Source organism: Chiloscyllium plagiosum, chromosome 43 (genome assembly GCF_004010195.1).
Source record: "Chiloscyllium plagiosum isolate BGI_BamShark_2017 chromosome 43, ASM401019v2, whole genome shotgun sequence".
Classification (NCBI taxonomy): Eukaryota; Metazoa; Chordata; class Chondrichthyes; order Orectolobiformes; family Hemiscylliidae; genus Chiloscyllium; species Chiloscyllium plagiosum.
In genome coordinates this window covers 9,267,916-9,290,467 of record NC_057752.1, presented here as the reverse complement: position 1 = coordinate 9,290,467, position 22,552 = coordinate 9,267,916, and the positions used below count along the sequence as shown (strand labels likewise).

At 41.5% G+C, this 22,552-nt stretch overlaps 1 protein-coding gene across 8 annotated transcripts in view; it reads right to left on the bottom strand.

Moving 5' to 3' along the window:
• LOC122543360 (LIM domain and actin-binding protein 1-like) overlaps positions 1-22,552 on the bottom strand; it is a 143,091-nt gene that overhangs the window by 29,044 nt on the left and 91,495 nt on the right. For 6 of the 8 annotated variants that reach the window (XM_043681981.1, XM_043681980.1, XM_043681978.1 and 3 more), the window contains one exon: positions 9,858-9,984. The exons of 1 other annotated variant lie outside the window; for it this stretch is intronic. In XM_043681981.1, coding sequence (XP_043537916.1) covers positions 9,858-9,984 — 127 coding nt within the window. The remainder of the gene's footprint in view (positions 1-9,857; positions 9,985-22,552) is intronic. One more of the 8 variants, XM_043681976.1, reaches the window with a different exon arrangement.

The window sequence follows — 22,552 nt, the reverse complement described above, 5'->3', positions numbered from 1 at the left end:
CATGGAGGATACCAGGTAAACAATAGGAGTATTTGGGGTAGGTTGGAGTGAGAGAGATAATCAGTTCAGAGGGGGTGTCAGTTCAGAGGGGGTTTCAGGTCAGGGTCTGGGGGAGGTGTAGTTGAAGGTGAGAGGGACAAGTTGAGGGGTCAGTTGAATAGTTACTCAGTAGTTAGACTTGGTACTTAAATGGTCTACCTTCTCCAAATTGATTATACATCCAGTGGAACTCTTCAAATTCTCAACAAAATCTTTAATTTCCTAGGCAAATCCTTTGGGATCTGCTACGAAGCAGCTTCTGCGGGGCCTGCAGGGCCCCACCTACACTTCAAAAGCAATTATCTGACCATTGGAAAATCTGGGCCAGTGCGTATAAAACAGAAAAAAATAGGACTGAACAACTGAGCTTTAAAGGAAACACTGTAGACCTGGATTTCCACACACCATCCAAAAAAAAAGTGCATGATATTGAAGATCTGAGAAAGGGAACAAGTGCAAGGTCATAGTACCTCGAAGGTGGAGTCACAGGTAGAAGGTGTGTGTTAGGTTAGCCTTTATTGGTTAGTGCATTGAGTAAGGCAGCTGTACAGGACATTTGTTAGGCCACTTTTAGAAAGCGGTATTCAATTTTGATCTCCCTGCTACAGGGAGGATGTTGTGAAACTTGAAAGGGTTCAGAAAAGATTTAGAAGGATGTTGCCAGAGTTGGAGGGTTTGAGCTATAGGGAGAGGCTGAACAGGCTGGGGCTGTTTTCCCTGGAGCGTCGGAGGCTGAGGGGTGACCTTCTGGAGGTTTATAAAATCATGAGGAGGATGGATAGGGTAAATAGACAAGGTCTTTTCCCTGGGGTGGGGGCATCTAGAACTAGAGGGCATAGGTTTAAGGGTGAGAGGTGAAAGATATAAAAAGGGACCTCAGGGGCAACTTTTTCCACACAGAGGATGGTATGTGCATGGAATGAGCTGCCAGAGGAAGTGATGGAGGCTGGTACAATTACAACATTTAAAAGGCATCTGGATGGGTATATAAATAGGAAGGGTTTAGAGGGATATGGGCCAAAATGCTGGCAAATGGGACTACATTAATGTGGAATATCTGGTCAGCTTGGACGGCTGGAACAAAAAAGAAAAAGATGTGTACAGCATGGAAACAGACCAAGTAGCTAAAAGAGAGAGAAACATGGATTGAAATAAGATACTACCTCTCAGCGTGAATATGGAACAGCACAATTGCAAGTGTATGTTATGAACTAGTGCCTTCAACATAATAAGAGATCTTCAGGCATACAGTGGAGAGTTATCAAACAAAATTTGACATTAGACCACATGAGACATTAGGGCAGATGACTAAACATTGGTCAAATTGTAGATATTAAGGAATGTCTTAAAAAGCAAAGAGGAAAGGTAGAGGAGTTGAGAGAGGGATTCCAGATTTTATGATCTGAGCAGCTGAAGGCATAGCCCACTTGGTGTAATGATTAAAGCCAGGTATGTGCAACAGGCCAGGATTGGAGACACGCAGACATTGAAGAGTTGTAGATCCAAGTCAGAGGGTGCATAGCTGGGGAGAGATTCGAAACAAAGGGCATAAGTTTTAATTCACAGTGCCTAATTGGGAGCCAATATAAACACATGAGTAAGGAGAAGGGACAACACATTCAGTCCCTGAAGCCTGCCTAGTGATTCAATAAAAACATGGCTGATCATATTGGATCTCAGATCTACACTCCCACCTACCTAATCTTTCATGCTTTTGCTTAGCATGAATCTATTTACACCTGCATTATAAGATATTCAAGAACTTTGTTTCTACAATCTATACAGGAAAACATATCCACTCATGACCCTCAAACATTTCACCTCAGTTTTAAATGGGCAATCCCCGATTTTCAAAGGGACCCCCTAGTTCTTGATTCTCCTAGAAGAATCATCATCTCCACATCTATCCTTTTCAGAGATGATCCACCCCCCCACCCAAGTCCAGCTATGAGCCAGAGAAACCTTCTCTGAATTGTTTGCAAAGCACTTACATACTTCCTTCAATAAAGGTGATCAACGCTGTGCACAGTATTCCAGATGCAGTCTCTGTATAACTGGTACCCTGTATCACTGAAGCATAACATCTCTACTTTTGCATTCAGACCCCTTTGTGAAAGCCCTTCCTAAAGAAGGGCTTATGCCCGAAACATCGATTCTCCTGTTCCCTGGATGCTGCCTGACCTGCTGCGCTTTTCCAGCAACACATTTCCAGCTCTGATCTCCAGCATCTGCAGACCTCACTTTCTCCTCCGAAAAGTGATAATACTCTACCTGCCTTCCTAATTACTTGCGGTATCGTGATTTGTGCACGAGGGCACCCAGGCCAATCTGCATCTCAAAACTCTGCAATCTCTCACTATTTGGATAACATGTTTTTTTTTCAGACCTCTCATATTACACTCCATTTGCCAGATTTTGCCCACTCAACCTATCTACATCATTTCGAAACATCTTTAAGTTCTTTTCACAAATAACTTTCCTATCTATCTTTGTATCATCAAGTTTGGCAACCCTACTTTTAGACCTTCATCCAAATTTTACTTGAGCTTTGAACTTCAATCCCCGGCATACCACTTGTTAGAACACGCCTACCATAAAAAATCCATTTATACCTACTCTTTGCTGCTTCCTGTAAAGCTAAATAATCTCTTCTGCACCATACCACGAGCTTTTATTTTAACTTTACCAAATTCCTTCTGGATATCCAAGTGAAGTGCATCCATTGGTTTCCCCTGTATCCACAGGGCATGCTTTATTCTCAAAACGAACTTCCGATAAACTGACAAAACAGGACTTCCCTTTCACAAAGCCATACTGACTCTGCCCAATTACCTTGAACTTATCCAAGTACCTGCTAGAATATCTTTAATAATAGTTGGTATTAAGTTCACTGGTCTGTAGTTTCCTCATCCTGCATTCCTCCCTTTTTGAATGAGAGTCATGATTTGGAGATGCCGGTGTTGGACTGGGGTGTACAAAGTTAAAAATCACCCAACACCAGGTTATAGTCCAACAGGTTTATTTGGAAGAACTAGCTTTTGGAGCGCTGCTCCTTCATCAGGTGGTTGTGGAGTATCAGATTATGATACACAGAATTTATAGCAAAAGTTTACAGTGTGATGTAACTGAAATTATACATTGAAAAAGCCCTGGATTGTTTGTTAAGTCTCTCAGCTTTTAGAATGAAGGTGTTGGTTTCAGTTCTTTCATATGTATATCCCAGAACATTTTGTTTCAAGTGAAGTTTAACAATAGGTGCCATGTCAGCTCAGAGAATGCATTCAAGATGAGGTGCCCTGTGTGAGGCTGTCTGTGCCCCAATGTTCAGACTGATTCTATTTCGAAAAGAGGGATTTACAGTTTCATGCAGTTTTTGAGCAAAATAAAATGTAGTTCTGCAAGTACAAATTCACCCCACCAATGTGTGCACGCGCATATGCGCGAGAGAGTGCGTGCGTGCGCGCCGGGGGGGGTTTAATAAGTATCTGAGAGAGTGTGCGTGTATGTGAGAGTGTAAAGGGGTATAGGGTGTTAGGGTGTGAGGGTGCGTGTGTAGGTGTGTATGTGTGAGCACACGAGGGAGGGTCTTCACGAGCGTGTACGTGAGCTGCAGTGGGATCACCTGTAGTGTGACATGAACCCAAGGAGTCGTTGGGCCATTGCCATGGGTACTGAACTTGGCTATGAGCCTCTGCTCGGCACTTTGCGTTACCACCTGTCCTAAAGTCCACCTTGGAGGATGGTCACCCGAAGGTCAGAGGTCGAATGTCCCGGACCGCTGAAGGGTTTTCTGACTGGGAGGGAGCACTCTGTCTGTTGATTGTTGTGTGGTGTCCATTCATCCATTTCTGTAGCCTCTGCTTGGTCTCACCAATGTACCATGCACCATGTACCATGCACAACGTTGGCTGAATCGCACGAGTACCTGCCGCATACATGGTGGGTGTTGTCCCCATGTGTAATGGTGGTATCTGTGTCGACGATCTGACATATCTTGCAACATCCGCCATGACAGGGTTGTATAGTGTTGTCCTGAAAGCCGGACAGTTTGCTGCAAACAATGATCTGTTTGAGGTTTGGTGGTTGTTTAAGGTGAGAAATGGAGGCATGGGGAAGGTCTTCTAGAGGTGCTTATTCTCATTGATAACGTGTTGCAGGCTGCAAAGAACATAGCGTAGTTTTTCAGCTCCTGGGAAGTACTGGACAACAAAGAGTACCCTGTTGTTTGCAGCTCCTGTCTGCCTCCTGAGGAGGTCATTATGGTTTCTCACTGTGGCACGTCAGAACTGGCAATCGATGACTTGAGCATCGTACCCCATTCTTATGAGGGCATCCTTGAGTACTTCCAAATGCCCATCACGTTCCTCCTCATCTGAACAGATCCTGTGAATGCGTAGGGCTTGTCCGTAGGGGATGGCTGTTTTAATGTGTTTTGGTGGAAGCTGGAGAAGTGTAGCTAGTACTTCCAAATAAACCTGCTGGACTATGACCTCGTGTTGAGTGATGATTTTTTTAAACTTTTGAATGAGAGTTTAATTTGCTATGATCCAATCTAATGTGACCTTCTGCGAATTAAAAGGAGTTGTGGAATGTTAAAGCCAATGCATCAATTATCACACTACTCACCTCTTAAGACCCTAGGATGATATCTGGCATTTGTCACCTTCAATGATTTACTCAGTACTGCTTCTCTGGCAATTGTGATTTTACGGAGTTCCTTTCACTTCTTGATTTAATCACTACTTAGAGTCATATAGATGTACAGCACAGAAACCGACCCCTTGGTCCAACTAGCCCATGCTAACCAGATAACCTAACCCAATCTAGTCCCATTTGCCAGCACCTGGCCCATATCCCTCCAAACCCTTCCTATTCATATACCCATCCAAATGCCTTTTCAAAGCTGTAATTATACCAGCCTCCACCACTTCCTCTGGCAGCTCATTCCATACACGCACCACCCTCTACATGATAAAGTTGCCCCTTAGGTCCCTTTTATATCTTTCCCCTCCCACCCTAAACCTATGCCCTCTACTTCTGGACTCCTCAACCCCAGGGAAAAGTCTCTCTATTTACCCTATCCATGCCCCTCATAATTTTATAAACCTCAATAAGGTCACCCCTCAACCTCTGACACTCCTGAAAATACAGCCCCAGCCTATTCAGCCTCTCCCTATAGCTCAAATTCTAAACCCTAACATCCTTGTAAATCTTTTCTGAACCCTTTCAAGTTTTACAACATCCTTCCCGATAAGGAGAGCAGAATTGCACGCAATATTCTAACAGTGGCCTAACCAATGTTCTGTACAGCTGCAGCAGGACCTCTGAACTCCAATACTCAATACTCTGACCAGGAAAGGAAAGCATACCAAACGCCTTCTTCACTATCCTATCTACCCAAGACTCCGCTTTCAACCTGCACTCCAAGGTCTTTTTGTTCAGCAACACTTCCGAGGACTTTACCATTAAGGTATATTTGCTCTGATTTGCTCTCCCAAAATGCAGCACCTCACGTTTACCTAAATTAAACTCCATCTGCCACTCCTTGGCCCATCTGATCAAGATCCCGTTGTAAGCTGAGGTAACCCTCTTCACTGTCCACTGCATCTCCAATTTTGGTGTCATCTGCAAACTTACTAACTATACCTCCTATGCTCACATCCAAATCATTTATATAAATGATGAAAAGTAGTGGACCCAGCACTGATCCTTGTGGCACTCCACTGGGCACATGCCTCCAGTCTGAAAAGCAACCCTCCACCACCCTTTGTCTTCTACCTTCAAGTCAGTTCTGTATCCAAATGGCTAGTTCTGACTGTATTCCGTGAGATCTAACCTTGCTAACCAATCTCCCATGGGGAACCTTTCCATATAGATCACGTCCACCGTTCTGCCCTCAATCTTCTGTTACTTCTTCAAAAAACTCAATCAAGTTTGAGAGACATTATTTCCCACAAAGCAATGCTGACTATCCCTAATCAGTCCTTGCCTTTCCAAATACACAAATCCTGTCCCTCAAGATTCCCTCCAACAATGTGCCCACCACCAACATCAGGCTCACCGGTCTATAGTTCCCTGGCTTTTCCTCCAGTCTTCCAGCACCTCACCTGAGACCATCGATGATATAAATATCTTAGCAAGGGACCCAGCAATCACTTCCCTAGCTTCCCACAGAGTTCTAGGATACACCTCATTAGGTCCTGGGGATTTATGCGTTTCAAGACATCCAGCACCACCTCCTCTATAATATGGACATTTTTCAAGATGTCACCATCTATTTCCACACATTCTATATCTCCCATGTCCTTCTCTACAGTAAACACTAATGCTTCTCTGATATTGCTTATAACATCTACAGAGAAGACTGATGCAAAATACCGGGCAAGTCATTCTGCCATTCTCCTTATTGTCCATTAGGAAGCCCCCAAACTCATTTCCTGCAAGTCCAATATTCACCTTGTTAACTATTTTCTTTGTATTTAAATATCTGTTTTTGTATTTCTGGCTGGCTCTCTTGTACACAATTTTCCCCTCATTAATATTTTGGCTATTCTTTGCTATTTTTATATTCTGTCAAACATGCTGATCTTCCACCTGCCTTTACACAGAGGCTTTTTAAATTTGATACTATCTATCTTTTACTTTTCTGGTTAACCATGGATAGATTACCCTTAGAATTTCCATACATTCCAAAAAGTATCTATTGAATTAATGGTAAACTTTACTCAGGGTGAGGTAGAACTTGAGGTTAGCCCAAGTTTCAGTGATAGACACGGGGAATTGTCAGCTGATTGGGACAAAAGACATTAGTCCTATTCTTGATGAGATGAGGCGGCTGGTTTGCGAATATCAATTTCTGTGGACGATGAGTCGAGGACAATGGTGGCTGGGGAGCATTCGGAAGTTGCATGGTCGCCATGACAAACCTTCAGCAAACTGCAGCTGCCAAGCACCTCTCTAACTTATATGTCAGGAACTTCTACCATCTAGTTTCTTGGATAAGAGAGAAAACAGGGAGCGGCATGTAAATAAAGAGAGTTGGGGTTTAAAGAAGATACAAATATATGGAAAAAATTAGTCACCATCTAATGACGTCACCATTTAAGCCGTGAGGGGATAAAATCAGCAAAATTTTTACCCAATGTGGGCAATCAAATGTTCTAATTCTCACTATATTTTTCCATCTTTCTCATTACTTCCTTCGCACCTCAGTAGGGAAAATTCTGTCCTATATCAAATGATTTGGATGTGGACAAAAATGCAATGTTCCCATGTTTCTGGATGACGAAAATAGGTGAGAACATGAGAGGATGATGGAGAGAGGCTTCAGCGTGATTTAGACAGGCTAAGCAAGTGGACAGGAATATGGCAAAACGGAACATAACGTAGATAAGGGGACAGTGAAGGGAAAATGGCATTGAGGTACATTATCAGTCATGACCTAGAATCTCAACGGGGTTGAAGATACTTTTAAATCAACCCTACTTAGCGATGTTATTACACAGATCTGGAATAGGTGAGATTTGAACCCAGGTCTCCTAGCTCAGAGCAAAGGACTCTACCACTACATCACAAGCACTCCCCCCCAAAAAGGAACTGAACTTTCTACCCGCTAATTGGGTAAAAGCAAGGACTGCTGATATTGGAAACCAGGAATCTAGATTAGAGTGGTGCTGGAAAAGCATAGCAGGTCAGGCAGCATCCGAGGAGCAGGAAAATCGACGTTGCGGGCAAAAGCCCTTCATCAGGAATAGTGCTGAAGAGCTTTTGCCAGAAATGTCGATTTCCCTGCCCCTCGGATGCTGCCTGACCTGCTGTGCTTTTCCAGCACCACTCTAATCAAGACTCGCTAATTGGCTTCAGCTCTTTTTATTGCCTCTCATCAGAGGCAGTGGAAGAGTCAGAGATGGACAGCACAGAAACAGACCCTTCTTGTACATGGGGTAAATCAAACAACTAATTAATTGAGAGCAAACACAGATCCAATCACAAATTTTTGCTCCTCGACCCAATGACAGAAATCCTTCACGTTAATATGTATGGCTCAAGAAAATGCCTATTGCAACCTTAAGACTACCCAAAAAATAAAAGACATAGTTCAGTGATAAATAATATCGATGTAATGCAGCTGCAAGGCAAAAATGCCAGACTTCAAAAAGCAAAAGGCAACACAGCTGGGAAACCCTCAGGCTGAAACAAAGCAGAATTAACCGCTTAAAGCATTAATATTTACACTTTTTCCAGGGGTAGGGAAAGAAAAAGATGGAAAATAGCCAGATACCATATGCTTCATTGCTTATGAATCACTCAGGAAAGCCAAAGGCAATAGGAATGTATGCTCCCATTTCAGAGTTTGAAATTATGCAAGAAGCTTATAGAACAGTTACAAAACAAGTATTCAAAGCACAGTAAGTTGTAACCTTAAACATCCCTGGTGAGTTGCTGTCGGTAATCTTGGGAAACTATCCTGAAAAGGATGGAGATATACCAATATTAAACTGCTTTTGAGGGCTGAAGACAAGGAGTTGGCTAGTGGAATATTCAGTATGAGCAATTCATATTATGAAAAGACACTGAGACAGTGATGTACTTCAGGAAACGGTGAAGGAAGTTCAGTGAAGCTGCCTCAGTTACATTTAAGTATTCAGTAGCACTGCTTTGAAACCAGCCCCAAAAATGTGGGTATCACATCCAAAAAGGATTAACCCAACTAAACCTAATGCTGCGCAGATAAGAACTCAACCAAGTCCTGCACAACATTACCACATACATGTATTTATCTATTTCAAGTCTCAGAAACCATAGAAAGCTTATTTCCCAAAGATAATTCTCATTAACTAAACAATGAGTGCTAACAGTGCCAACGTCAGATTTTCCCAACGTTGCATTAGGATATGATGCGATCAATTTGGAGATTGATCAGATGAAATCTTGTGAACAGCAAGAAATTATTGGAATTTGATACAGTTGGCAATCCTACGCTATGCAATTATCTTGTAAATAACCAGGGACTTTTGCATTCTGGAAAGCAAAAAGAAATCAATGGCTACTCTAAACAATTGTCTATTTGCTAGGGGAAAAAAAAAGGCATCCCTTCAAATGATTCCACTTAATGATAATGGCTGAATATAAATGTTCTGCTGTGATATAAACAATGGGAAGTTAGTTCTAAAACACACAAGCTATTAAAACTCCAGTAGAATAATTAGTGGGAATGTTTAATATTATAACTCTAAAGGGAAGGAGACTGACCCTTAGGGCATTAGGGATAATTTCCCCCAAATATCTGTTTTCATATGGTCAATAAGGCAAAACAACTCAGAGAAAAAAATCACTGGAACAACAATTTGAAAGTCAGTAAACTGATAATGTAAACAAAAGTGGCACTTGTGGCACTCAAGACAGCAAGTTTCAGTCCAACCTCAGTATAAAACTTTTAACAGCTGATTATGTGGCCAAGAGGCTAAAAAGCTTCAGGCTGCTGTGGAAACAACGTGCAATGTAATCAGGACATTTATTATATCAGTAAGGCACCCAGTATTACAGAGCCACTTCATTCCCTGTACTATAAATACAAAGTCACAGCAGTTTTCAGAATGAAGCAAGCACAATCAACATGCTTTAAAATAGTGTGCTAAACAATTTTAATTGTCAAAGGCTAATGACTCAAACATCAATGCTCATTTTACCAAATGGGAAGCAATGACAGCACAATTTTGTTCTTTGAAAAGTTGTCCTCATGCTACTAATATCTCCTCCAGAATTTAACTGTAATCCCCTCCCCATCATATCCCTATACATTTAAAAAAAATCCTTACCAAAACCACTTGAGTTTTCCTCCCTTGCTTTTCTCTCTATGTCTTCGATCAAACAACTGGCTTCTGCAGTCTTGTCTAGCCACTTTTTGGAAACATCAGACTTGAGATGCTGATCTTTGTTAGCCTGCTTGAGAGAACAAAAACATCCAGCACGTTCAACCCTGATCATTTTTCTTTTTTCTTGATGGGGGGTGGGGGGGGGGCAGAAAAGAGAAGACGCTCTTGGGGGTAGGCAACATCATGATGACATCCTCTCGTTCACTCTTCATATCTCATTAAAGTGAAGCACAGCACACACATGATTTGGCTATCAATTACAACTGAAAGCAATCAACTTGCTCACGGCATTATCTTTTGTTGAAGAAAGCATATCACTTATTTAAATCAAATCCTCTCTGTCTGCCGATTGTGATTAGTATATTGTCTGGCTGAAAGACACCACCAAACTTAATTAGCACTTAAATCTCTACATGAACAAAGAGAAATTCAAACAATGAACTTAACGTTTTGAGGCCAGTCTGCTCAAGTTCAGACCCAAATAATTTCACTGAAGCCTTAATAAACCTACCCTCAGCTAATGAGGGTACTGTACAGTACTGCCATCTGGATTAGAGTTCAAAATCCTTGCAGTACCTCTGAATGAAGTTGACCCCCATCTGCAGTGATCACTGGGCCCCTTTAATCCCATTTCCAGATGGTCAAAGAAAAAAAATGACTGGTACCTATGCTCATTTGCAACTCCATATGCCACTGGTAATTGCTTCTGGCATAATATAGGTAATTCAATCATTTTAAAAATATCTTTCGCTGGTGTATGTATTTCAGTGACAAAGACCTCGATAGATCAGTGTGTTACCAAACTCCGTTCATATTACATCTGCCATCCTGTGCGGACAGAAGGATTTGCTCCAGCTGCTCCAATTCCAAACATGAAAACACTCTGCATATCAAAGGGGCACGTCTGTGTAGCATTTTCTCATTTGTTTTATCATTTTAAAAAAAATCCTTCTGCCTCTTGTTTTCCCTTCCTTCCACCCACCCTCCCCCAAACCACCAACTTTCTCCCAGCCTCCCCAAAAGCATCAGCTACTGTCATGGTGCAGTTTCAGAGAGGCAGGCAAGTAAAATCATAGAAATAGCACAGGAGGCAATTTGGCCCATGATGCATATCCTGACCCTTTGGTAGAGTTATCTAATTAATACCATCCAAAAAGTTAAATCTGTATACAAGCCTGAGTAGGCATCACAGCCAAGCTTGATTCTGTCTCAAACATGTGCACTTTCCAGCAAGGTCACAGGATAATGATCAGGTATAGCTGATTTTTGATATTGCAGGGACTTAAAAGCAGACTCGAAGAGTGTGGTGCCAGAACAGCACAGCCGGTCAGGCAGCATCCAAGAAGGAGAATCTACTTTTTGGGCAAAAGCCCTTCAGCAGGAACGAGCACATTCCCGAAGGGCTTACGCCTGAAACGTTGATTCTCTTGCTCCTCGGATGCTGCCTGACCAGCTGTGCTTTTTCAGCACCACACTCACTTCTGATCTCCAGCATCTGCAATACTCACTTTCCCCTCCTTAAAAGCAGACCTCAGTGACTGAACCAGAAACCCTTCTGGTGAGGTTGGTGTATTTTACAGAAGGTGCGAGACAGAATGGGTTAATTCAGAACAAATCTCAACTGACTCAAGTTTATTTTCTAGTATATTATGTCAAGTCTATTTGACATGATTTATTGGGATCCCCTTTCCTATACAAACATAGCAAGTGATTTTGGATCTTTAAAACTACCTCATTTATAAAATTCACATCACTTAATTACTGTTGTTACTTCTGAAGAAAACACAGTCTCTCTCTCTCTCCCAGATGCTTCTTGACCTGTCTGATCCACACCTGAGGTCTTCTTGCATAATTCAAGGGGATCCAAAATTTCACACCATTATTTCATCACAGAAATCCTAACCAAAACACTGAAAAATACTGCTGGAAATAAATCCGAAAATGAAAACAGAAGTGCTAGAAGTACTGATCTGCATTGGCACAGCAAACAGACAAGTTGTGGTTTCTGATGTGAAACCCTTCATCAGAACCACCTTAAATAAGCAGTGTTCACAACAGGAACAGAAAATAAATATGGTGTTACAAGTTTGAATTCAAAACTGGAGGTGGTGCTGAACTATACCATTTGGTAGCATCATGAACAAGTCAACCAGGTTCCTGAAGTTTTTTTTAAATTTGTTACCAGCTTATCACAGCAACTTACTCAAGCAAAGATCTAAAGTGCACAAATATATACAACCACCCCTCTAAAAATACACAGACACATGCTTCTTCCAAGCCTGGGAAAAATATGAAGCTCTGTGCAGAGAATGTTTTCTTTAAAGTACTTTGGCCAAATAACAGTTATGATGTAAACTGAGATTATATCTCATTTATTGCAAGTGTGGAATTTTGATTGGAGTTAGTAACCCATGGGTTTTCAGTGGGTCTGAAGTTAATTATTAACTTAGATACTTCTGTAGCCATGGCGATTGCTCTTAAAACAGTTTGGAGGACTGGCTTTAGAATGAATAAGTTTTGTGCATCACTTAAAGTTTTTTTTTAAAATTTACCTTAGATTACCTTGCTGGATCACAAAACAAATAACAAGGCCTCAAGGTTTGTTAGCGATTTCCAGACTGTTTTCTGTTAAAAGCTGAAGGGAAACTGCCACTGCTTGGAAAGAAAGCTTTTTGTTTTATTTTGAAGCAGACCTGTGAAGACCTTGGATGAGGAAGACTTCTTGGAAGGATATACAGTGAACTAGGTTACTTTAGAGTGAAGAGTTAGTGTTAGTCCCAGAGCAGAAGTATTGGTATAAAACACTGAAGATGTTACTTAAAGCTGAGCTCAGTTAAACTCAGGTATACAACAGCTATCATCAGCTCCAATCTAAAAGTTGAAGTCAAAAAAGAGACATAAACTTAAGGAGGTGTTAAGATACAGGGACTCTGATGAGTGTAATTTGACAAAGTGCATTTTGGGTACTATACCAGGGTGTGCTTTGGGTACTACATATGAGCACTTTCATTTTTCTCTTTTCAATTTATAAAGGAATGTTTTGAGATTACTAGGATGATAGTTTTATTGTGCGTTTAAAAATCTTTGATTTTGTATAAGTAGATCAAAAGACTTTTAAAAATTTTATCCATTTCTCTTAATAGATTTCTGTTTTATTGTTAAGCATGCAAATGCTGCAGAATTTGCTTTATATTTCAGCGAGAGACCACATGGTTAAAACTAAATAAATCTAAGTATGATCTACGAAGCCAGGTTTCAGTCTGGGATTTGACTTGACTTGTAATATCACCTGGAATCATAACAATAAAATTCAGGAGTAAGCATTTTTCAAATTATCCAAAATGCTGCTCTTCACCAACATTCCTTGGAACACAAACTGTTGGCACTGGGTTGCCTTTCTGGATCAGTTGTAGCTAATCACAACAGGAAAATCTTTCATCTACTAATTTGACTACTATGGTTACTTTCAGATTGAAGGTAAACAGGGGAAATGCTTGCAGGCTACAAACAAAGACCAAAGTGATTTTAAAAAAAAAATCAAGAACAAATAATTAAAATGGAGATGCCAGGTCAGGCAATGTGTTGCATCTACATGATGTGGGAGCTGGTGGACCCCATTGTGGTTCAGCATGACCACATGTGCAGAAGCGTTGGTTGCTAGAGAAACTCTGGCTCAGAGTTGATGAGCAGTTATCCGACCCTCTCGCTGCCTCAAGGTATGCAAGTAGTATCCTGCACGAGGAAGAAATATCTTTGGTTTCTGCAACTGCAGGGAAAGTCAAATTCCAATGTTTGTTTTTCCTTGATGTTCAAAGACTCTACAGAACTGCTTTAATAGCCGTGAATGTAGATAAAAGTTTATGAATAAAGTATATTTTTGCAAAAAAAAAAAGCAAGCTCTAGTCTGAGCTTCAAGCTTGAGTCTTAGCACATCAGTGAGGGGGAAAATAGTTACCTGGACGTAACAGGAGGCAGTCTCACCCCTATAATAAACTACCTCAAATTTGGTCAACAATCAGGGACAGGTAGAGAGATCCAGGAGGTTGTGCTGAGGGAGCCTCAGCCCTTGAGCTAGTCTAACGGGTTGGAGATTCTTGCTGTGTAGATGAGTGTGGGGGCTGTAGGGTGGATGAGTAAACTGATCATAGCACCATGGTACAGGGAATCATTCAAGAGGGAGGAGAAAAGCGAAGTAGTTATAATCAAGGATAGTATAGTCAAGGGCATAGGCAATTCTCTGTGACTAGGACAGAGAGTTTCAAAAGTTGTATTGCCTGGATCTCTCATCTGGGCTGCTGAGGAACTTGGAGTGGAGGGGAAGATTCAATTGTCATGGTCCATGTAAGTACCAATAATATAGATAGAAAGAGAAAGAGGTGCTGCTGAGGGAATATGAACAGTGAGGGGCTAAATTGGAAAGCAGAACCAAAATGCTACTATTCTTCAGATTACTGCGTGAGCCATAACAACTTGACACAGCTATGAGAAGCAATCAATGCAGGACTCAGGGTGTTGTACTTAAATGCGCACAGTAAACAAGATAAGTGAGCTTGTAATGCAGATTGAAGTTGGCAGGTATTATGTTGTGGTTGTCACAGAAATATAGCTGTATGTGCTGGGAACTAAATATCCAAGGATACATGTCCTATTGAAAGGACAGGCAGATGAGCAGAGGGGCATAGCTACCTTGTTTGCAAGAAGTGAAATTAAAATTGATAGCAAGTGATATCGAGTTGAAAGGTGTAGAGTATGTATGGCTGGAGTTGAGGAACTGCAAAAGGAGAAAAGACCATGATAGGAATTATATACAGGCCTATCAGTAGCCAGGATGTGGGACAGAAAATAAATCAGGAGATAGACAGATATGTAAGAAAAACACTATTACAATAACAAGGGACTTCAATATGCAGATGGACTAAGAAAATGAGGTTGGTAGCAGATCTCAAGAAATGGAATTCATGTAATGTCCATGAGATGGTTTTTTGGAGCAGCTTGTGGTAGAGCTCGGTAGGGAGCAGGCAATGCTGAATCTGGTGATGTGCAATAAGGCAAACTTGATTAGGGGTCATTAGGGAAGGAACCCAGGGGTACAGTGACCACAATATGACGGAACTCACCCTACAATTTGAGAGAGAAGTTGGAATCACATTTAACTGTACTACAATTGAGGAATAGTAATTACAAAGATATAAGGGAGAAACTGGCCAGATTTGAGTGAAAGAGAAGACAGTAGAGAAGCAATGACAGGGGTTTCTGGGGGTAATTTGGGAAGCACAAAAGAAATTCATCCCAAGCAAGAAGAAACATGCTAAGGGAAGGGCGAGGCAACCATGGCTGACAAGCGAAGTCAGGGACAGCATAAAAGTTAAAACATACAATGTGATCAAGTTTAGTAGGAAGATTTAAGAACCAGCAGAAGACAACTAAGAAAGCAACAAAAAGGGGGTGATGAAGAAATAGGAGAGTAAACTAGTTCGTAATATTAAAAAGACAGTGTTTCCTCAGATATCTAAAAGATGACACTGGACCGCTGCAAAATGAAGCTGGAGAAATAGTAATGGGTAACAGAGATAGCAAAGAAACTGAATAGGTACTTTGTATTCCGCTGTGAAAACTGATGCATCAGCAACATACCAGAATTGCGAGAGTCAAGTAGCAGCCATCACTAAGGAGGTGCTGGGGAAGCTGAAAAGGTCTGAAAGCGAATTAATCACCTGGACGAGATGAGCTACACCCCAGGGTTCTGAAGGAGATAGCAGAGGACACTGTGGATGCATTGGTGGGTACAGATTACAGATTACATTACAGTGTGGAAACAGGCCCTTCGGCCCAACAAGTCCACACCGACCCGAAGCGAACCCACCCATACCCCTACATTTACCCCTTACCTAACACTACGGGCAATTTAGTATGGCCAATTCACCTGACTCTGCACATCTTTGGACTGTGGGAGGAAACCGGAGCACCCGGAGGAAACCCACGCAGACACGGGGAGAATGTGCAAACTCCACACAGTCAGTCGCCTGAGGCGGGAATTGAACCCGGGTCTCTGGCGCTGCGAGGCAGCAGTGCTAACCACTGTGCCACCGTGCCGCCCACAGTGGCACCTTTCATGAATCAAGGAGGATCCCAGAGGGCTGAAAATGGCAAATGTAAGATCCCTGTTTAAGGAGGGAGGAAGGCAGAAGACAGGAAATTACAGGTCAGTTACACTGATCTTGGTCACTGGTAAGATTTTAAGAGTCCATTATAAAGAATTACAAATGAGATTGCAGAGTAGGTAGAAGTGCATGGTAAAAATAAGGCAGTCAGCACAACTTAGTCAAGGGGATGTCATGTCTGTCAAATCTGTTACAATTATTTAAGGAGGTAACAAGCAAGTTAGACAAAGGAGAGCCAGTGGATGTAATCTATTTGAATTTCCAAAAGGCCTCTGACAAGGTGTCTCACAGGAAGCTGCTAAATAAATAAGACCCCAAGGTATTAGGGACAAGGTACTGGCATAGATAGAGAATTGGCTCACTGGCAGAAGGCAAAGAATAGGGATAAACGGGTAGGTTGTGATTAGAGGAGTTTTGCAGCAGTGTTGGGACCACAAGTATTCCTGTGATACATTAATGATCTGGAAGAAGGAACGGAGGGCATTACTGCAAAGTTTGCAGATGACACAAACGGAGGTGGGGAGGACAGGTAGTGTTGAGGAAGCAAGGAGGCTGCAGAATGACTTGGACATGCTAGACAAGTTTGCAAAGAAATGAGGGATGGAAGACAACGTGGGAAACTATGAGGTTATCCATTTTGGTAGTAAAAATAGAGGAATGCAGTAGGAGAGACTAGGAAACAAGGGGCACAGCCTCAGGTTGAAGGGACATCCCTTTAAACTGCGATGAGGAGGCATTTCTTCAGCCAGAGGGTGGTTAATCTGTGGAACTCATGGCCTCCACAGCCCTCTGTGGCAAAGTTATTGAGTGTTTTTAAGACATAGGTTCTTGATGAGTAAAGGGATCTAGGTTATGGGAGTAGGCAGGAGAATGGGGTATGAGAAACATATCAGCCATGATCAAATGGTGGAGCAGACTCAAATGGGCAAATGACCTAATTCTGCTCCTATATTTTATGGTCCTTTAGTACCCTCCACTTGTGATTAAGACTTTCAGTGGGTTTTCAACTCAAACTTTGAAAGAGGTTTCAGAGAACAAAAAAAAGGTGCTATGATTGTTGCTCCAGGAAAGTTCTATTTTTGTGTTCAAATCCAAGAGCTTCAGTACACCTACAAAGTATGTTTTTATGTTCCCTCTCTGAAAATATTGTAGATTCAATGACTCCAGTTGAGGCAGCCTATGTTCTTTGCAACATTTATCCCTGCTGCAGAGCAAGACTGGCTGTGAAAATGTTCTTTCCCAAAAGGTCAAGATATAGACAGATTTATACAAGACACAGTTCCAGTCAGTCTCAAATTAATATCCAATATAATATCTTCATAACAAAAAAAAAGAAAAAACCAACATAAACTGGAAAATAAACAGAATGATCAGTATGCATTTCAGATATTTGATTTTGGGCAGGTTAGGTGAATAGGCCATACTAAATTCCACTGTGCAGGGATTAGCCACCAGAAATACGAGGCTAAAGAGATAGGGTAGGATGCTCTTTAGATAGTTAGCACAGACCCGATGGGCCGAATGGCCCCTTTCTGCACTATAGGGATTCTATGATTCTATTCAGAGAACAGGATGATAAAATACCAGAAGTGTTAAGGATAAAGAGCGTTAATGTTTCAGGTTGATGGCTCATCATTATAACACTGACTAAAGGTCTGAAATGTCAACTGTTTCTCTCTCTGCCGATGCCACTGATCTGGTATAGATTTCCAGCATTTTCAGTTTTTGTTATTTCATGATACAATGTCCATTGGTTTTGTTTGATTGGAAGCATGGGTGAAGGGGGTATTGTCAAGTTAAAAGAAAGGAATGTGAACAGTGATGGGGAAAAAGAAAGTACATCTTGGAATGTTAAGAGGTGACGATGCAAAGTGCAAGCAAGATCAAAAATGGCAAAAGGTATTGCTCAGTTCTTTGAGTATAGGAGTTGGGAAGTCATGTTGAGGTTGTACAGGACATTGGTGAGGCCTTTTCGGGAATACTGTGTCCAGTTCTGAAGGAAGGATATTATCAAGCTGGGGAGGGTTCAGAAGAGAGTTACCAAGATGTTGCCAGGTATGGAAGGTTTGAGTTATAAGGAAAGGCTGGATAGACTGGGACTTTTTTGACTTGAGTGTAGCAGGTTAAGACGTGATCTGATAGAAGTTAATAAAATAATGGAGAGGTATAGATAGAGTTAACGATAGTAGTCTTTTCCTAGGGATGGGGGATTTCAAGAGTAGGGGGGACATATTTTAAGGTGAGAGGAGAGAGATTTTAAAAAGACATGAGACACATTTTTCTTTCCACACAAGAGTGTGGATCAGTGTATGGAATGAATCTCCTGTGGAATTGGTGGATGTAGGTACAATTACAACGTTTAAAAGACATTTGGATAAGTACGTGAATAGAAAAGGTTTGGAGGGATATGGGCCAGTAGCAGGCAGGGGGTATTAGTTTAGTTTGGGTTTATGTTTGGCATGGACTGGTTGGACCAAAGGGTCTCATCCGGTGCTGTATGACAGTGATGAAACAGGGAAACTGGTGGTGCCAACGATTCTGGGGGGTATGTGGGGTGTGTGTGCGCGCATGTATGACAGCACGGCAGATGGAGAGACACACACACAGACACACACACAAAGACTGCTTTACTTTGCACTTAGCAAGGACTCTTTCTCCCATTCACAGCTTAATTTGACACTTTTTTTAACATCTTGATTTCCTTTCTCCACTATGGACCTCTATGTCTTTTACACCAGGCCTCTATCCCACCTGCCCTCTTGCATCTCTGTGTAAATTATGAAAAGTAACCTATTTCCATCACCTTTCAGTTCTGAAGAGTCATACCAAACTCAAAACATTAACTTTGTTTCTCTGTCCACAGATGCTGCTAGACCTGCTGAGTTTCGGCAGTGTTCATAGAATCATAGAATTATAGAGATGTACAGCACGGAAACAAATCCTTCGATCCAACTCGTCCAATCCGAGCAGATATCCAAACCTGATCTAGTCCCATTTGCCAGCAGTTAGCCCATATCCCTCTAAACCCTTCCTATTCATATACCCATCCAGATGCCTTTTAAATGTTGTAATTGTACCAGCCTCCATTACTTCCTATGGCAGCTCATTCCTACATACACAACCCTCTGCATGAAAAAGTTGCCCCTTAGATCCCTTTTATACCTTTCCCCTCTCACTGTAAACCTATGCCCTGCCCTCTACTTCTGGACTCCCCCAAACCAGGGAAAAGACCTGGTCTATTTACTCTATCTATGCCCCTTTATATTACATAGAACATAGAAGAATACAGCGCAGTACAGGCCCTTCGGCCCTCGATGTTGCGCCGTTCACACTGTCAACCCTATCTCACCCCCTAATCATCTTGTACACCTCAATCAAGTCACCCGTAAACCTTCTTTTCTCCAATGAAAACAACCCCACGTGCCTCAGCCTTTCCTCATACGATCTTTCTACAATATCAGGCAACATCCTGGTAAACCTCCTCTGCACCCGTTCCAGTGCCTCCACATCCTTTCTATAGTATGGCGACCAAAACTGCACACAATACTCCAGATGCGGCCGCACCAGAGTCTTATACAATTGTAAAATGCCTTGCACTGTTTATTTTATTCAATTGAAATAGTCAGCCTTTTTGAGATGTTTATCACTTTTTAGCTCATCCAATATTTTAACCAACTTTTATATTGTTATATTATTCTTATTTGTATGTCCATAGACAAAATTGGATTCCATTTTATGTTCAATGCAATTCTCATTCACTTTTTACCTCATATTTCCTTGTTCCCTTCCCCTGTTAGCTATGTATATTTATGCTGGTTCTTACCAGTCAATCTAGCCTCTGCCATATTTCTGCTTTCTCTCTCACTCTATATATTGATTTATTCGAGCTAATGCCTCACTAGAAGTAGTCCATTGTTGTTCTTTTTCAGTTTTGCCTGCCAAGTTTTTTAATCCTAATTTACTCAGGGCCGATCTGATCTCACTCCTCAGAAAAAGGCTCTCCTTCAATTACGAACTTCTCTCCTCGATGGTTCCTTGTTCATTTCTATAAATAAGCTAACCTTTACGATACTATGATCACAGTACCGAAGTTTGATCCCACTGACCCACTTCATTCCTCTAAACAGCATCATTTCCATCCTCATCATGCTTGAAGCATACTGAGCAACATGTTTGTTAATACACTTCACAAGCTCTTCTCCCTGCTACTCTTTGCAGTATGACTACCTCAGTCTAAATGGAGGTTAATTCAAGTCCCTCACTATTAGTCACTCACTACGGCTAATATAACCGAGCCTACAAATCTTTGAACTGTGGGGGGAATCCCACACTAACACGAAGAAGTTTTGTGGAGTTTGCATACAGTCACCCAAAGGTGAATCAAACCCAAGTCCCTGGCATTCTGAGGCAGCAATGCTAATCACTGAGCCACTGTGCCACCCAGAATGACACAAGAGAACACAGTAATAGGACAGAGGACCTGGCAAGAAAAAGAATAGGCAAAATTCTGTTTGTTTGAGATTTGCAGCATCTGCAGTATTTTCTCTTTATTTAATCATCTTGGTCATATAAAAATACTTCTTCCAGTTTTGTTGGGACTGTGGATTCCTCCTCCATGATAAACATGACCATGCAAAATCAGCTCCCCAGATTTGGACATTGCATCCACAAGCCAAATTAGTTCCAAAGCAGATCCCCTTTTCACAATTTAAGAAAAACACAATCAAGCGCAGAAAAGGTATCACTGTAGAGGAAATAAGTTAACAAATGCATGGGAGGATCTTGCCAAACAAACTATCATGTCACAGCATCTAACAAGCTGCAACCTCATTGGAAACTGACTGCTAAAACTACTGTGGAGCAATGCCAAAATCACAACGACAGAAAATAGGAGCAGGATGAGGTCATTTGGCCTGTCAGGCCTCTGCCATTCAATACAATCACAGCTGATTATCCAACTCCGGACCCTATTCCTGCTTTTCCCCATATCCTTCGATTCCTTTAGCCCCAAGGTGGTTCATCCAACTTCTTGAAATCATACAATGTTCTGGCCTCAACTGCTTTGTGGTAGTGAATTCCACTGGCTCACTACTCTCTGGGTGAAGAAATATTTCATTTCAGTCCTAAATGTTTTACCCTGTATCCTTGGATTGTCCAGGACCAGGGGTCACATTGGAAGGAGAGCGCCCAGATCATGTCTCAAGAGCACTGCATTATCAGGGCAACTCTTGTCTGCTCTGCCCAAAAGATCTGTAGCTCCAAGATTGGTCTACTGAGTCAGCCAAGGTCAGACAAGATCATGAAGCCTGGCATACATCCTCCTCATTTTGAGGAAATAGGATGAAAACAATTGGGCAAGATCCCCAGTTATTAACTGCCAAGGACATCATAACATCTAATGCTCTCTCAATTGTTGTGTACACATGCCTTCGATCAGAAGTCATTCCTGCCCAGTCAGGACGGAGAACCATGGCCGATCTAACCTCACTACTTGCTACTGTATCACCCTGTGGAGATCAATTAATAAAAAGAAAGCAAAGATCTGAACTTGAAACCTTTGGTCTGAATATCACAAATGGCACATTAACCAAATAAGTTGTGGGAATTTGCTTATGCTTCAAGTAACCAACAATTTTGGGTGTCAGATCAGAATGGTTGCCTCTCAGCTGAACTAGTATTTTTGCAGTCTGCACAAAGTTGGGGTAAAAAAAGAAATTAAGAATGCCACTTTCATTCATTCCAGGAAAAAGCATTAAATTATCACAAATGGAGAAATTCAATACCCCGATTTATCCAAGGCATCTAGGTGACCTTCATAATCAGCTGGGTACCACTTACAAAGGAAGAACACATGATAGTCATATTGTCACCAAGTGGAATAACATATTAAAAATGCAGAAGAGTTTTAATGGGGGATTTTAACTTTATGGATTGGGAGAGGCAGACCACCACCTGTTAGAAAGCTAGTGAATTTCTGGAGTACATCCAGGATAGTTTCCTATAGTTATGTCATGGATGCAACAACAGACAAGCAACATTGGAATTAATGAGTAATGAGCTGGATTTAATTAGTAAGTTAATTTGCATGAACATTTATCAAATAGTGATCATAACATGTGAGTTCAACAGTGTTTGAAAGCAAAAAGCAGGAATTAGTTACTAGAATTTTAGATGAAGGCAAGCCTGACTTTAATGAGTTCAGACAGAGACTGTCCACAGTAAAATGGGTAAAACAACTGAAGAACAATAGAGGATGTCTTAGAGAAACATTCAAAGCAATACAGAACCAGTTTATATCTGACAGGGAAAAGCTCTACTTCACAGCAAAAACAAAACAAAACACAGTCTTACAAAACATGGGGACAAAACCAGCACATATTCTGCCAAATGGGAAAAATACAACGACCAAAGGGCCACTAAGCAGCTCATATGCACAAATGAAAAGTGATTATGAAAGGAAATTTGCAAAGGATATCA